The sequence below is a fragment of the Anopheles nili genome, chromosome 3 (assembly GCF_943737925.1).
Source record: "Anopheles nili chromosome 3, idAnoNiliSN_F5_01, whole genome shotgun sequence".
In the NCBI taxonomy this organism is placed as follows: domain Eukaryota; kingdom Metazoa; phylum Arthropoda; class Insecta; order Diptera; family Culicidae; genus Anopheles; species Anopheles nili.
In genome coordinates this window covers 24,694,364-24,709,828 of record NC_071292.1, presented here as the reverse complement: position 1 = coordinate 24,709,828, position 15,465 = coordinate 24,694,364, and the positions used below count along the sequence as shown (strand labels likewise).

The following is a 15,465-nucleotide window of genomic DNA, read 5'->3' as shown; positions in this document are numbered from 1 at the left end:
GGAAGCACGGAATTCTACAAATTAAACCCATGAGCGAGTATCGAAACCAGGAGGCAGTTAGCCACCCCACTCCTAGCGCCATTGATTGCATGCATATTTTTTTGCTTAAGTTTCTCTCCCTACAACGATCAGCGTACCGTATCTAACAAGCCAATCCGGCGTTAATTAAATTTTTCAACGCGTTTCAAATTTAGAAGAAAAAAACACACCACTCAACAACTAACATTTACACCGGCGCTGTTCGTTTCGTGTGGTTTATAGTTTTTATAGCTACTTCCTTGCAGCGAAAAACACTCCGCAATTCGCACCGATCAAGCGCCGAGTTTGATCGCGAATGTGGTTTTTTGGTCTGAGGTTTTTCTCTGCTTCAAAACGGCTAGTCGGCAAATCAACTAACACGTAAACGCTCTCACACGGGAGCGACAGGTGAAGCTCAACCATCTTCGATGATTTATAGAGATCAAACATCCAATGGAGAGTGAAATGCTTTTTTCCAGCGCTTTTATTTCCCCTAAATCACTTTCTATGTGCGAAGCGAAATGTAGCATTTTTTATGCCTCACTGTGCTAACGAGTCGCGCTTCATGGGGAAAATTTTGCAAACTTTCGCTTCAGAGTAGGTATTATTGAGAGTGGAGTAAAAAAAATAAATTGAGCACACTATTGTGCAAAAGAAGGAAAACCTTCCAGCAGTATGATACATTTATGAATGGGAATGAATTAGATTAATTTTTCGATGAAATGGCACTGACAGTTATACAGCAATTCAGGTTCTTTAGCGGAAAATTTCCCGTTTCAAGGGTGCTCTGCCATCGCTTAGAATTTCTGTGCATCTAAATCACAAAAACTTCTTTCATCCACCATCATCACTAGATGATGCTACACTGATCGTACAGCATTATCATAATCATCGCCGCCGCCGTCACTATCGTTATTAAGTCCAAATGGTGGTGTCTACACCCCGAAACTCATCAGACGCTAGCTAACGGACCACTTCACGAGAAAACCCTCTCTAAGCAGACGATCGGTAATGTGGCTAATGTAGTAGCATACAAAAGTCGAATGTAGGATGCGAACCGGGTTCTAGGCTACACAATATTGCTTTGAACGACGAGAACGCGAATTCCACTTCAATTGAGACCACCCTCGAGATCTCCATCAGGCCGCCACCACGCCTCCCAAGGACGTGATGCGTGTCTACGATAAATTCGCAGCAAATGCGATAATCCACTTGCAGCTTCGAGACTGACCTCGCTGTCTGGTTTGCTTGGCCGGTCCGAACCTCATCCGTCCGGTGGCCCAGCACGCCATTAATTAATTCAAGTCGTTGTTTTTTTTTATCTCGTATCCTCTCGCTTCTACTCCAGGACGGTTGCCGATTCAAGTGGGCTTGCTATCTTGGGGCCGAACAAGAGCAGTATGCAATAGCCGCAAAACTGCGGTCTCTGTTTCACGGCATCCAATACGCTCGGTTTGGCAAAAATATGCGCATCATTCCGAATATTTCAAATTAGCTCTTGCGGTTTCAAGTGCTATTGCGCTACACTAATGCAGGCGTCCATCATCGTGAGCCGTCATAGCGTTTGCGAACCGTGCTTAGGAGCCTTTGCCATTTCTTTGTTCAATTTCAGCCGACACCGGCATGAGCTCGAGATGAACACATACCATTTTGCCAAAACTTTCTTTATGCGCAATCGAACCATCGGAAATGATGAGTGTTGCCGAGAGAAACAAAACTGAACTGTGCTGCCATTTACAGTACATGATCGATGCGCGGTTTGGATGGCGAGGACGCCGTGTGTCAGATTTGCTTTGGTTTGTGCTATTCCAGACCCATACATCTTGACATAAACGTAAGAGGATATAATATACTACAGCAAACACAAAAAAAAATTTAACAACCTCTCAAGATCTTGCTCTGCGCAATGATCACACAAGGAGATGTGATCGTTTTTTGGTTTTATTTTATTTCATCTCAGCGACAAACCCTTTAATCATCTACTGCAATCTGGGGCTGGTGTACGTTATAATTCAAGACAGCGTATTTCATCAACCCCCACAACAGCTGGCGTAAAGAATCAGTATACGATCCACTCATACACCCAACAACCAGCTTGTCACATGGCCCAAAAGGAATGAGACATATCATAAATAATCATTCTACTTTCCATCGGTGGTCGCGTCGATCTTGGGAAGACAACAAGGTCAGCTGCTGCTGCCTGATGCGCAGTTTTCATGCAGCTTTTCTCTCGACATGCGACTCAGAGAGGAACAATTTTCATTCATTCTATATCATGATCAGCTGCTCAGAGTTGTACAAACATTGTCTTATGGCGATATTTGCTGAACTAGTAAACTAAAGCATAAATAATATCCATTTACATAATCACTGCACAATAATGTACCCATACAGCAGCGCTTCTACAACTCCAAGTTAAGTTGAGAAATCTTTAAAAATGGCCCAAAAGAATTTTCTTGCGGCATTTATTGCGGTACCATAAAACTCAAAAGTAGAACGGCATTCCATGTACTAAGGACACGCCACTGCCACTGTCTCGTTTTTATAACCCTCGAAATTGCATGAGAAGGTATTAATGGGTCATTCGACCAGATTTTAGGAACTACAGCGCAACAGAGAAAGTTTCGAATTGCGTGCCTCGCACACAAACATTACAAACTTACATCACGTTGCTACAAAAACGTTGACAAAGCGGAGATATAGATAACTTCTGCGATGATAAAAACGGCTGCTATTCGACGCGGGTTACACCATTTACAACAATTTTCCGCTGTTCATCACTGGCCTTTCACCTCTGTCGTTTCGAGAGTATGAATCACATAATTCGCCTCTTCAAAAACGTCACTTGCACTTGAGTCAATGTTTCAGTACCATGTAAATGTCCCAAAGGCGAGAAAGGCGTACAAGTACCGTTCGAAATGTAAACAACACGCGACGCACTGTTGCCAATCTGTCAACCGATGTCAAGTTCACGCACTCGAGCGATCGTCTAGTAGGCGCCTCCGCCACGCGACAACGTCACGAAGAAAAGCGCAAGACTCGATCGTTTGCCGTCGAAGGCGCACTTGTCACCGACTCGTCTGCTCGTAATTGACGCTAGCGTAAAACTGCGCCATACTGGTGGAAATTATACGGCAAAATCGTCCTCCGCCAGCTGGTGCTTCAAGCCAACTTGCGCATTGGCGTCCTTCTCAGCATGCGCGAACGTGAGCAATCAACTCACTACGATGATGAACCATCATCCGCTCAGCACCATGGGGATGTTTTCTCACACGATCAGTGTCGCTTACCAACAGGAGAGTTTGTGGAGGCAGCATGGGGCTTCGCAATTCGCAACACGATCTCCGGATTGTGATCATCAGCTGCGCGTTGTTTGTGAGTCATTCGCGCCCGCAACACCCCACGGGAATTGATGTGCCGCCAGTGGTTGCCTCCTTTATATCAACGCTAATCAAAATGGGCACAGGAGCGGATGGGCGGACGGATGGATCGAAATATAAATACACTCTGACGCGGATGGGCCGGTTGTGTCTCGAGAAACGGCATCCATTAAATTGGTTGAGTCTCACGACATACCGAAACGGCAGACAGGGATCGCAATTAAAGCGATGCTTCGCCGTTGTCTCTCGAACCATCCCGAAACGCCTACAATGTTTCGGTACCCCGCTTGTTTATGTTGCTAAAAGGGGGGAATAATGTGAACCGATGGTTTCTGAATTATATAAATCATCTGGCAGGTCGTGAACGATCCGCTGGTTGACCTTTCAACATGATGTTCAAAACTACAAATTACTTCAACCGGTTTGCCGTTTCCTGGTTCACCGAAAACTCTTCCCATTCGGCATGTGGAATAAATAAATCTGCCAACATGCGCCACCCGGAAAAAGGGAGCAACACGGGAGCATCCCGTAGAGCATCCAAGGCCGCAAACGCACAAACACAGCGTGAAACCAAAGCTAATATGCTCTCATCCTGCACGCGCTCCCTAGAGACCACTTGTTGTCACGTTGTACATATCATTACGGGTGGAGTCTCGGATCGAATTCTGATGAAAGCGAACCGGAACCATATGGTTGCCACCGGGGAGTTAACCGGGAATCGGAAAAACCGACCTCGGATGGCCATGCCTGCGTTCGTCCGGCTTGCAACCGCGCTTACTGCAGGTCTACGTCGAACCCCTACGGATGATTTGTTTGTCTCTTTAACCTTTGATCTTCGATGCTGCAAGAAGCAACGATGAAATTTTGGAATACGACGAATTTTGGGGAATGCCGACCGTAACTCAATTTGTTTGGGAAAACTCACACATTTCGTAAATTGGTTGCGCATCGTGACCACGTGGTGGGGAGCGATTCAGGGAAACTATTCTTATTTAAAAAGCATATGATATGCCCGGAAGTTGGGTTCACTGATGCTGCTGCATTTATAGTAAATTCCATTCTCACCAAGGCTAGTTTATATCTCCCAGCAGAATGTTCAAACATTCCAAGCTGTTTTGCTCATAATTGCGTCTGCCCTCGAATGTCGATGGAGACGCCAGCAATGTGATAAAGATCTGACATCGAATAAAGGCAACATATGAAACGCAACGGTAAGATCGATACGCAATGCCGCTTTGACGGCATTCTGCGTCAGCTAAGCGTGCCAAGAAGAACACAGCCGCTTTTGGTTGGAGTGTACGTGGAAAAAAAAAACCTACGCCATTGCCACCCGTTGGCGTCAGGGTGTACCCAAGCCGCCGACTGTCGCTGTTGGGCAACGTTTTGCTCGACGACCCGGTTTGATTAGCATCCGGCTGGCGGCTAGCGGTCCGGGCTAGCCTGGTGGTGGCACCGGACGCGACATACCGATCCGGCAGACCGTGGAACTACCCCATACATCGATGCTTCCGTCTGCGCAGACGCTACCGTCAGATGATGCTTGGGCCGCGGCCGATGCCATTTCCCGTGCCGATTTTTGCTTCTCGCTTTTGCCCTAGAATCATATGATTGTGCTTGCAGTATGCAGATCTCTGTCCTTCTCTTCTAAAAAGAAGCCTATCTGTGGCGCCTGGTGGTTTGCTGGAATCACAGGCGAGTACAATTCACTGCAATTGGCATAATTGCATGCACGGTGTAAAACCAAAAGATGCACATTAAAGTACATGAAGGGCTTATATTGAAATCAAATTACAGTAATTTTGGTAAGAAAAATAAATATTTGTTGAATGAATATTTTTGAATTATACCTCCATTTATGGTGTTCTCCTTGTTTGCATCCTTATCTTTGAGAAGATGAGCCGCAAGCTTACCTACAATGAAACAGTCAAAAGCGAATTATTAGAAATGTTGCTATTACTATCCCCAAGACGCAATGATGAAAAACATTCACTTATTAAATTTTATCCCACACATTAGTGTGTTACGCGGCTGTATCTGAAATAAAGCGACGGAAGAACCCGAGCGTAACCCAAATAAAAGTACGAAATGTTTTCACCTACATTTCGACCTAGATTGGCCGCAGCACCAGCAGCAGCATGCCAAAAAGCACTATCAACCTGCCGCAGCTCATTTGGGGCAATTGGCTCAAAAAGGCCAACGCCAGTGGTAAGAAGGTAGAGAGCTTCGATTGAGAGCAAAACCTTCGCTACCCGTTACGAGAGCGGGCTTCCTCCCCGTTCGCGGTACTTCGATGTCCCAAATTTCCATTCGGCCTTTCGTTCCATATAAAACCTTCCCTTGCGGCTTGCTGCTATCGGCGGATGTAATTGATGTCTGGCACAAAATTCGCATGACTTCGTTACATGATGCGGAATCGGGCATGGGGCCGTTAAGAATGCTATGCTTTAAGTACGAAAAAGAGGCTTGCTGAACAGCTTGATTCGAGAAAGAGAAAAAAAAACCCAAGCATTGGCAAACTCTGCGAACTTTGGGCGAGTAATTAATTTTTATGCATTGAGACGCGTAATTTCATTTATCGTGTAATCCGAACTGTGGCGGTTTTGTTTTTAACATAACACCCTGCAAACACCATCTTTACACGCGTGCACTCACGATCTCAAGGGAACGCTTCCAGCAGCAGCCTTAAAAAAGCCTCTGGCATAATGTCTTCATTTATTTTTCACTCCCAATCGGTTGCATTGCGAGCAACATGCTATAAAAAAAGCGAAAAAAAGTACACCCCACCAATTCTCTGTGGCCCACCGAGATGCAGTATGCTATCGTGCTTCGACATCGCTAACATAACCTCACAACCGCTCAATACCTACTTTTCGCAATATTTCGTTTGGCTTTCTTCCACGGAATCAGATAGATTAATGAATTCATTATGGCGACGCGACTGACTGACGTTGAGGCCGAAGTGCACGCGATGTGGCGCGAGTGCAGTTCTGCTTTTTTTCCCTTCTGCTGTTAGTGTCTGCACACTCGAACAGATCGCTATCTTCTCCACACTGGAGCCAGAGTGCCGGACGACTCGCACATTCGCAGCACCAAAAGGACGCACGGGAAAAAAGGGGGCTGCTTGATACGTTTATCGCCGGTTTCGCTGCACCAATAAAACGATTCACTTGTTTTCGTCGGAAATGAAGAAGAAAAAAATCCTCATCCCTTGGTTCGGTAGAGAGAATATTCTTCGCGACAGATTTCGCGACAGGAAATTGCCCTCGTTTTCACACGTTAACCGCGCGATTGAGTTTCCTTAGACGGTGTGAAAAAGGGTTTTCTCTCCAGCACAAACGTTGCTTCGATCGGTTGCACTTGCTGCACTGTAATCGATTGTCACGGAAATCAGCTGTGGTGTGGCAATCACGTGCACATTTTCACCGGAGCACACTTGTCGAGTGGACACAACTATCTGCCACCGCTTGAGGGTGGGCTTTTCTCTTTTGAAAAAAAAAAACAACTTCGCACGAGAGCACACGGGACAAGTGAAATCAGTCCGGATGGGAAATAAAACGCACTACACGAAGAAGGACACCGCGGAGTATTTTGACAGCGGCTGCTAACATCCGCATCGAAGTAGGCGCCAGGACGAGACACACGGTTGCCAGTTGCACACAGCCTGCTTTGCGCAAGTGTTTGTGATCCGTTCCGACCGGTTTCCACGGACTGCACAGGGTTGTGTGTTCGAGTAGAGCGCTGTCGGAAGCACCCTCCAGAGCATGTTGTCCTAGCGCTGGCTAGAGAAGAGGAACGGACGGAAACTCCCACTTCTGATACGCACACAGTCACAGTGCACCGTCAGCTCGAATCCCTTTCCCTTTGGGGTAGGGCGCAGAAAATCCGAGAAGGCGCACACAAAAAAAAACTACGGCTTTTGACGCAAAAAAAACCTTCACTTTGGGGGGCCTTGGTGGAAATTCGACTCGACAAAAAAAAGTCCGTGTGTGTGTGTGTGTGTGCGAACGCAGAAGGGGTGAAAATGACTCGGAAAAAGCGTGCGCGCGCACCACCACCACCATGAGCGTGCGGAAAATGTGCTCGAGCAGGGGGAAGAAACGGTGCAATGTTTCTTCGTTGCATCGAACTCTGTCCCGTGGAAATTCGTGCCCGACCATGCTCTCGACCAGCGATGAGTCATCATCGTCGCCGATTTTCCATCCCGTTCCTGCCCTTGGGTGATTCGCTTTCATTCTTTCCCACACGCGCGCAGTCCCCGGAGTTGCTCTCGGCGTTTTGGGCAAGTCCGAAATAAAATCGAGCGGTGGAAAACTCGAGCAGTGTGCGCGCGAACGCACGAGAGCGCTTCTACAGCTACCGGCGATGCTTAGTGTGGAAAAGTGACAACTTGTCGCTCCGCACAGGGTGTTCCCGTCCGGTCAACAGAGCGAAAAACAATCCAGCACAGCGTTGGCCGCTATAATTTATTCATGTCTCAAAACGCCCCGAGGATGTTACGCCACGACGTGCTGTGATTGTTATTTTTGTCGAGAATAAAGCAGAGAATAATGGCACCGAAAGGGCAGTTGGTTTTGAAAAACAGATCGTTTTTAAATGTTTTTATATTGTCAACTCCAAACTGTCGGGAGGCATTACTGCGATTTTACTCCAAATTTAGTTAGGCAGCTCTTTTATTTGGCCACCTTTAATATGAATAAATCCAAAAGTGGTAGCTGTCGTTGTGAATAATTTCCCAAGAATGTCGCACATAATGGAACCGCTGTTCTCTCCGTCGAAACAACCGCCCAACATCAAACAGACTGATACAAATCTGCCCGAGATCGCACCGATTGCATACCAAACATGCCGGCATTACGTTCGCCCGCATAAATGCGATGTCGCAAGATTTTTCCCTTACGAAGGCTAGCACGTCCTCTGCTGGTTCGTTTCAGTAGCACCGAGCAACACCTTTCCGTGGACGAGACACGACCGACCATTGGACCCCACCTGACAAGGTTAAACAAGTGCTTTCCGGCGTCGGGATGACACAACGCGCGGCTAGACAGACACAGCACCTTTAAGGAGTTTTCCGGGTAAAATTGAACCCCGAGCCGACGGTGGTGATGATGTAACGGTTTTTGCCAATCGAATCTTGATTATATTTTGTTGGGTTCCACCGTTCGACTGGGCGTTCTTACCGCGTGTGGTTTGCATGATTTGCATTCTACTGCCCAGAAGGGACCTTCCCGGGTGGCTCTTCAAAACGCCCCAACAGCCGTGTGCGAGAAGGAAACCCAACCCCGATGGCCGCACTCGCTATTAGCATTCGATGCAGGGCTCGAGCCTAATAGAGCGTGAAACAGCAACATACATAAGCGAACAGCGTGGCACAACGGTGGGTGCGTCGGTACTTCGACCTAGCCATCGATGAAAAACGAGCTCAAACATCCACACAAACATACGCCAGAAGTGCCAGGAGTGATCCGTCGGGGAATAATTAATTTATCGAGGCCGTTCGCGGTCAGGGAGAGCTCGCGTAATTTTACGATTGCAAACGCAAAGCGCCTTCGATCAGCTGGCAAGGGCTTCGAAGGGGAACCTTTGCACACGATGGCGCATTGTTTTACACACAAAATTGGCAACGATTTTTCGCTCGATTTGCCAGCCCACTTTGATGGTTGTGAAGATATCGATCGAAGAAACCACTGCCCAATTTATCTCCCGTGAATCAATGCCTTGAAGCTTTACAGTGTACGTTTCCCTCATGCTGTTCGACACGTCGTTTCTGAAGGGCATTGGGCCTCGTTGGGACATTAATGATTGCACATTAAGTATTGTCTGTCCCTCGATCGATCGGCTATAAAATCCCTACGTAAGCAAGCCACTCGCTGGGGCCATTTTAACGATCGTCCCAAGGCGAAACGCACCAATTCCCAGCCCTATCTCGCATCGATTATCGATTCGCGGAGTAATCTTAAGCTACCGTGTATTCATCTGAGCTCGATCGCGATAATTGCAATGAGGGTCAGCATTCTTTAGACGAAGTAACCTCGAACCTCCATTTCCCAACACCACATAAAATTGACCAGCTTTCCTTTCTTTATGCTTTTCGGCATTTTCATACCTTTTATCCTTTTCGGCACTTTCAGCGGACTCCACAGGTGAGCCGGCGTGATCGGTGAAGGTGGTTTCGGTGGTAATGTCGCCAGATAGTGCTGCGGCAGATCCTTCTGGTAGAGGTCTAGGGCACCATCTGCCCCACCCGGTGACGATTTGAGCTTGTTCAAGCGGTTCTGCTGCTCACAGAATCGGCTACTTCGCTTGAGCTCCTCCTCCAGCAACGCATCCTGCAGACGGACCCTCGCAAGGTCCGCAGAACGATGGCCACCGTGCCCGTTCCTCACGCCCAGCTCGTTGTGTCCAACGAGCTCCGTGCGGGGGGACGCAATGGTGCCGAGGTGCTGCCCGAGTTTTCCACCCGCGCCCGGTTTCTTGCCCGCAGTCCCAAGCCGCCCCATTGGATCAACGACGTTTCGTGGCCCAACGCTGCCTAACATGTGCTCCAGATAGAGCGCTTCCTTCGCGGTACACATGGTCCAATCGCGATCACCATCGGCAGCATAGCTTTGAGGTTCGAACAAGGCTCTTTTCACTACACGCCTATTAATCACCCACGCGTTGGTGTTTGTTTCTTTGGCATCGGAACGAAAAAGGACAACCACCGGATCGGGCGCAACCGATCGTGCCGGAAATTCGGGACACTCGCGAGGCACGCACGCACGAGCGAGGAAATTCACGGACACTTCGAATCGTATGGGGTATGGGTGTGTGTGTGTTTTTTTTCCTGGGAAAACGATTTTACGGGAAAGTAGCTCGTCAAAAGCTACTGCCGGTTTTCACACCTGTTTCACTAACTAACGCGCACGAAAATGTGCGCCCCGTTTTCCGCACAACCGTCCGGTTCGGCGAGGTGAAGCAAACTAAGCTCCAATTTTCTTGGGCACCTGTTTCTCCCCTTCCCCACGGCCACAAGCGTCTCACTCACTCTCTCTCACTCTCGCGACTCTATCCCCAAACGATGTTGGGTCGATTGGATCGGTGGGGTTTTGTTGGCGAGTACGATGCGTCTCACGCCGGCTACGCAAAGCACGCAACTGGCGGCGTGATGAGCGCGCGTGAATCGCGAAGTGCCCTCTACGCAAAGGGCCCCCATGCGTACGCCATGGTCGCGTGATGAGAGAGAGAGAGAACGAAAAAAAAAATAGGTGCCCGTCTTAGCGAGAGTGGTGTGGCTTCTCTCGCGGTTGCGTGTGAGAAACGTTTGCGCATTCATACAGCGGAATCTCGCGCAAGACGATTCTCCATCGCCTTAGTCTAGTTTGGGCACCGTGTGGCGCTAGATTTATTGGATATTTAATGCTTCATTAAACACAGCACGGTTAAATGTCCCTGCGGTCGGGAAGGTGCGTCGATTCAACTGCTTACCAATAAAAATAAAAAGACGCAAATGATCATTTGATGCCGCTTTTTTTTCCACACAGAAAATAAAGTACCGTGCGGAATGAAAAGAAAGTCCATAAAGCTCGTGCCAATATTTGTGCGCATCTTCGGCGGGTTTTGTTTATGTTAGCAAAAACGTGCGCGAAATATAAACACACGTTTTCACCCGAATTTAAACCGAAACCCGAACCAGCTCGCTCGACTTTGCTGCCACGAAATGCAGCAACAACACGCGCACGCGGCGAAATTTGCGAGCATAATTAGAGCGCACGAAATTATTCACCGATGACCTCCAGCGGCTGATGGCGTGCGTGAGTCGATTATCATCATTATCGCGGTGAAGCCATCACTCTCGGGCTCGGGGTGCCTCACACAAAAACAATCAAGCCCCCGCGGGCGCGCGCGCGCGCACATACTAATCAAAGTCGATTTCCAAATAATGATTTCGATCGCGAGTGCCGCCAGCTTTTGGGAGAGGCGCGTGAGCCAACGCACAAGAAGCTGGCCCTCGCGTCGGGTTTTTCACGCTTAAACATAGCAATTTGCAAGCGTCGAATAAATTACTAGCGGCCGATCAAATCGCACGATGACGTTTGAGTGTGTGCGCGCGCATTTCTCCAGATTCGATTTCACGGCGAGCAGAAGCAAAAGAAAAAAACCCCCCCAAAAGCATATGCCACGCAGTCGGCCAAATTTTTGGGTGCTTTAAAGTCGGAAGCATCTCCCGATTAGCCGCAGATCGACGGGGTGTTGTGATGGATGGGTGTTTTTGAGCTTAAAAACAAAAAAAAAACACCGCTCCATCGTGAATGGAAATGGAAACGCACGCCAGGAACGCGTTGATGCGATCGCGCGACCACGATCGCAGCCCATAATTTCGATACGAATCGCTCATTCTCATCAATCGGCGCAGACAAAGCAAAGCCGCCCTTAGAAAATCAAAAACAAAAATTAAACGTCTACCAAAAGCGACCACAAGCAGATCCATCTCTGCGCCGGCGTCCTTCACGCCGGTGGCTGCTCAGATGATGGATATGGCAGAGTAAAAGTGGCCCAGTGGCTTATGGCGCGGAAAAGATCGAGAAAAAGCCACCCTAATTCACCACCCCAAAGCCCCAACCGAAACATTCCGCGTTGCGAGCGTACGACGAGAGGAATGAAATCGAAAAGCTACCACCCCAGCGATCAGCGATCGTCACGCGGAATGGGACGCAGATTTGGCCCTACGGCCGTGGAAATGTGCACGCAGGGCCGCCCATCTCGCGCGTGCGCAAGCCGCACCTAAATCGGGACAGGCGAAAGTTGGCAGCCGTCAACGAGAGAGAGAGAGAGAAAAAAACCCATCCATCTGGCGTGGCGGGAAAAGTGAACCTCTCTCTCTCTCGCTGCCCGTGCGTTGCAAGCACGTTGCAATGATAAATGCAATGATAAGCACATTAAATCATTGTTTTCTGTTCGTTCGCGGGAGCGCTTGGGTAGAGAAATCGCTGGGTCCATCGCGGCGACACCGCCGATGGATGGGCCAACGCTTTTGCCAAAGTGCGGATGAATATTTATGCCCGTTTAGGAAGGAGGAAAACAACCCGAAACCCGATGGCGTAACAGAGCCACCACCGCCGCTAGAGGTGTCTGTCGCCAAACGGGCGACTGAAACCTGGGTGGCTTGTTTTAAATCACATTTATTGAACCATACTTTTTTTTGTTGTTCCCACCAGAAAGAAACAAACGGTCAAATGTTTGGCTGTAAAATACACACACACCGCTAAATCTTCACGCTCAATCGCGCGAGCAAAAGGATTGGGACCGACTTTCCCGGCAGCAGCCACGCACCAGAAAAACGTCACTGGGAACGCAATCACATTTCGGATGAAGTTATTACCCTAAAATGCGACTGGAGCTCCATCCATTTTGGGGGTGTGGAACCCAGCGGGCGTTGACCGCCTTGCTCTCGGTAGTTTCGACAGGCAATTTCGTGGCTTTTTCCATTTCGCGATCACCTCGTGGCGGTGTAAATGAACTTGCGAAAAGTGCACACACTCTCGCAATCACGCGACCACCCTGTGGGGCCACACGTGGGGCAAAAAAGGGTAGTAAAATCCAAAACCCCTTCCAGCCAAGCCCGACCAACCTCCAAAAAGGGGGTTGTAAACCGAGCAGACGAGCGGGTGTTTGTGTGCTTTTTCGCGAGTGCCTTGCGGTGTGGTCTCTTGCCGGTACGTTCACACAAAAACCGCCGCCCGTTTCGCACAAATCAGGTGTTGAAATTCACATCCCAACGTCTGCAGCAGCCAGACCAGGCCAGAGTTGGGTGGCTGAGTGTGATTGGGTGCGTCTTAAACCGTCCAGACGTTGGGGCAACGCACGCACAAAGCCCCCGTGTGATCGTTGGGTATGGAAGATTTTTATCTAAATATTTACATTTTCGCGAGACGGCGTTGCCGCAATTGTCGATTGCGACGATGTCCCGCGATGTGCGAATGTTTTTGCGTGGCCATTGCGCTTTTGTTCGAGGGATGGTGCGTTTTTTTTATGCACAACAAAACCCGCCACCACTTCCGTCATAAATAATAGTTGCTAGTCTAGAGTTTTAGTTGCTTTATGTAGCGCAAACGTAACAAACAAACTACACCGAAACATCGGAGACCAGACCTGAAGGTGAATGGATAAGGTGGGGGCTTTTCCAGCTCTCTTTCTGCTGGGTGGGATTTTATTTTGATTTAAACATTATTATTACTTTCAAATAAACATCAAATTCCTTCGCTCGGAAGCAAACCCCGCCGGTTATGGTGATGCACTTTAGCCACGTGAGAGTTTGCGGGTAAACGAACGCCAACATCGAGCCCCGCTTATGCTACTGCCGCCGGTGAGGGAAAGCCCTGAACGATCGCTAATATCGTGAACCGAAGCATAAACCGGCCCACCGGCCAAAAGTGGAGACCCACAGCTCGCGCGGCGTATATTCGCGATCAAACTTCTTTCCATTTCCTTTCGAGTGGGTTTTTCTTTTTTTTTCTTCTCTGCTTTGGTGGCAGGAAGAAAAAAAAACATGCCCGTGGACAGTAAGGAGTGCCAACTTTGTGAGAGGAACGTGCACCCTGAGGGTGCAGTAAGTAAATGGCGAGCGCGAGTTGTTGCTTAATGGAAACATTTACTTTTCGACGCTCGTTGGAAACGTGGCCGGGATATGGTGAACCGGAAGCAAAGGAAGCGAGACGGTGCGGCGTTTGGAGAAGATGAACACACTTCCGATTTTATACCGCACTCGTTTTTGGTTGGCGCAAAAGGGTACAAGAATGCTGCTTAATGCAAACATTGCCGTTAAAGACCACCCTCGTGCAGGGCCCAGTACTGTAACGCATAAATATAGACGGTAATTTGTGATCTTATGAAGCGCATCCGGATACATTGAAAAGATTGTGTTGTGGCTCATTAGCTAATGAAAATTCATTGGATAACGTTATGCATTACGACAAATGAGTCGTTAAAATAAATCAATTCCTGCCAGCACAGGAGGATAAAATTGTATAAAAACATATTTTTGGAAGGAAAAATGTACTCTTAATTTAACAAATTAACTCACAGATCCAAAACAAAAAAGGGTTGTGAGAAGAATGCAGCTTAATTATTCTCTTTCGGTGGCGCAATATAAATTAATAAGTAATGAATCAAGCACAAGGAAACGACATGAGTAAATCGTTACATCCGCATTGATTGACATGCAGCTATGCTAGCGTTTAACATTTTCGCGCACAAGCCGTATATCGCGGTACAAGGAAATATTCATCAGGTACAAAGTGGCAAATGCATTCCAGCAGTCTTGCCACTTTTCGCAGCAAACTTTTAAGTGATGAATTCCTAAAGCAACAGCAAACAAACGAATCAATCATCAATCTCGTCGAATGCATTCACTTCCATCGTTCGCTCGGGCATTCGTTCCAAAAAGGACTGACGCGCACGTAAGTCTTGCTCGGATGTTCAATATGCCCTCGAGGAAAGGTAAATTTGCTCCTCCTAAACCAAGCCGCCGAAAGACGCGCTATTGATTGTAGTGAAAGCGCAAAAACAAGCGCACAAACTGAACGAATCGCGAGACGATCGTGTGCCCGTCTTCATCCGCTGTCGATCAGTCGTTTTTCGGGAGCTTAAAATCCGTTCCGTTAGGGATTTTGGGGCTGCAATTTCCTTTCCGTTTGGCATTTGTTTTTACACGCCGTTGTTAAGGCTTTTTTAAACATTCACTACCTTCACGAATCTCCACGGCAAATGGTACTATTTTTTATCGCACCATTAATTAAAACTACGTAACGAACGACGCGGTGTAGTTTTTTTTTCTCGTTTCGGTCGTATTTGCTACCCTTCCCTGTAATCGATGCCGATGAATGCCGGAGTCGTACGCAACACATCGCGTTCATCACCTGGTCTTTGGCGAGAGTGGAGCGCCACGGCGCCCAGAAGCACCCCCGGTTGCTTTCTTCCGTCTTGAGAGCAGCTCAAGACTTCCGCAGCGAAAAGAGAGAAAAAAAAACCGTCATAAAAAGGCTTAAACATTCGTTGCAATCAGGCGTAGCGGCCACGCAGCTGGTCTACC

General features: G+C 48.1%; 1 protein-coding gene across 1 annotated transcript in view; it reads right to left on the bottom strand.

The window, feature by feature from the left end:
* Positions 1–15,465, bottom strand: part of LOC128723935 (serine-rich adhesin for platelets) — a 111,214-nt gene that overhangs the window by 16,318 nt on the left and 79,431 nt on the right. The window contains exon 7 of the mRNA XM_053817699.1: positions 5,246–5,308. Within this exon, the coding sequence (XP_053673674.1) occupies positions 5,246–5,308 (63 nt within the window). The remainder of the gene's footprint in view (positions 1–5,245; positions 5,309–15,465) is intronic.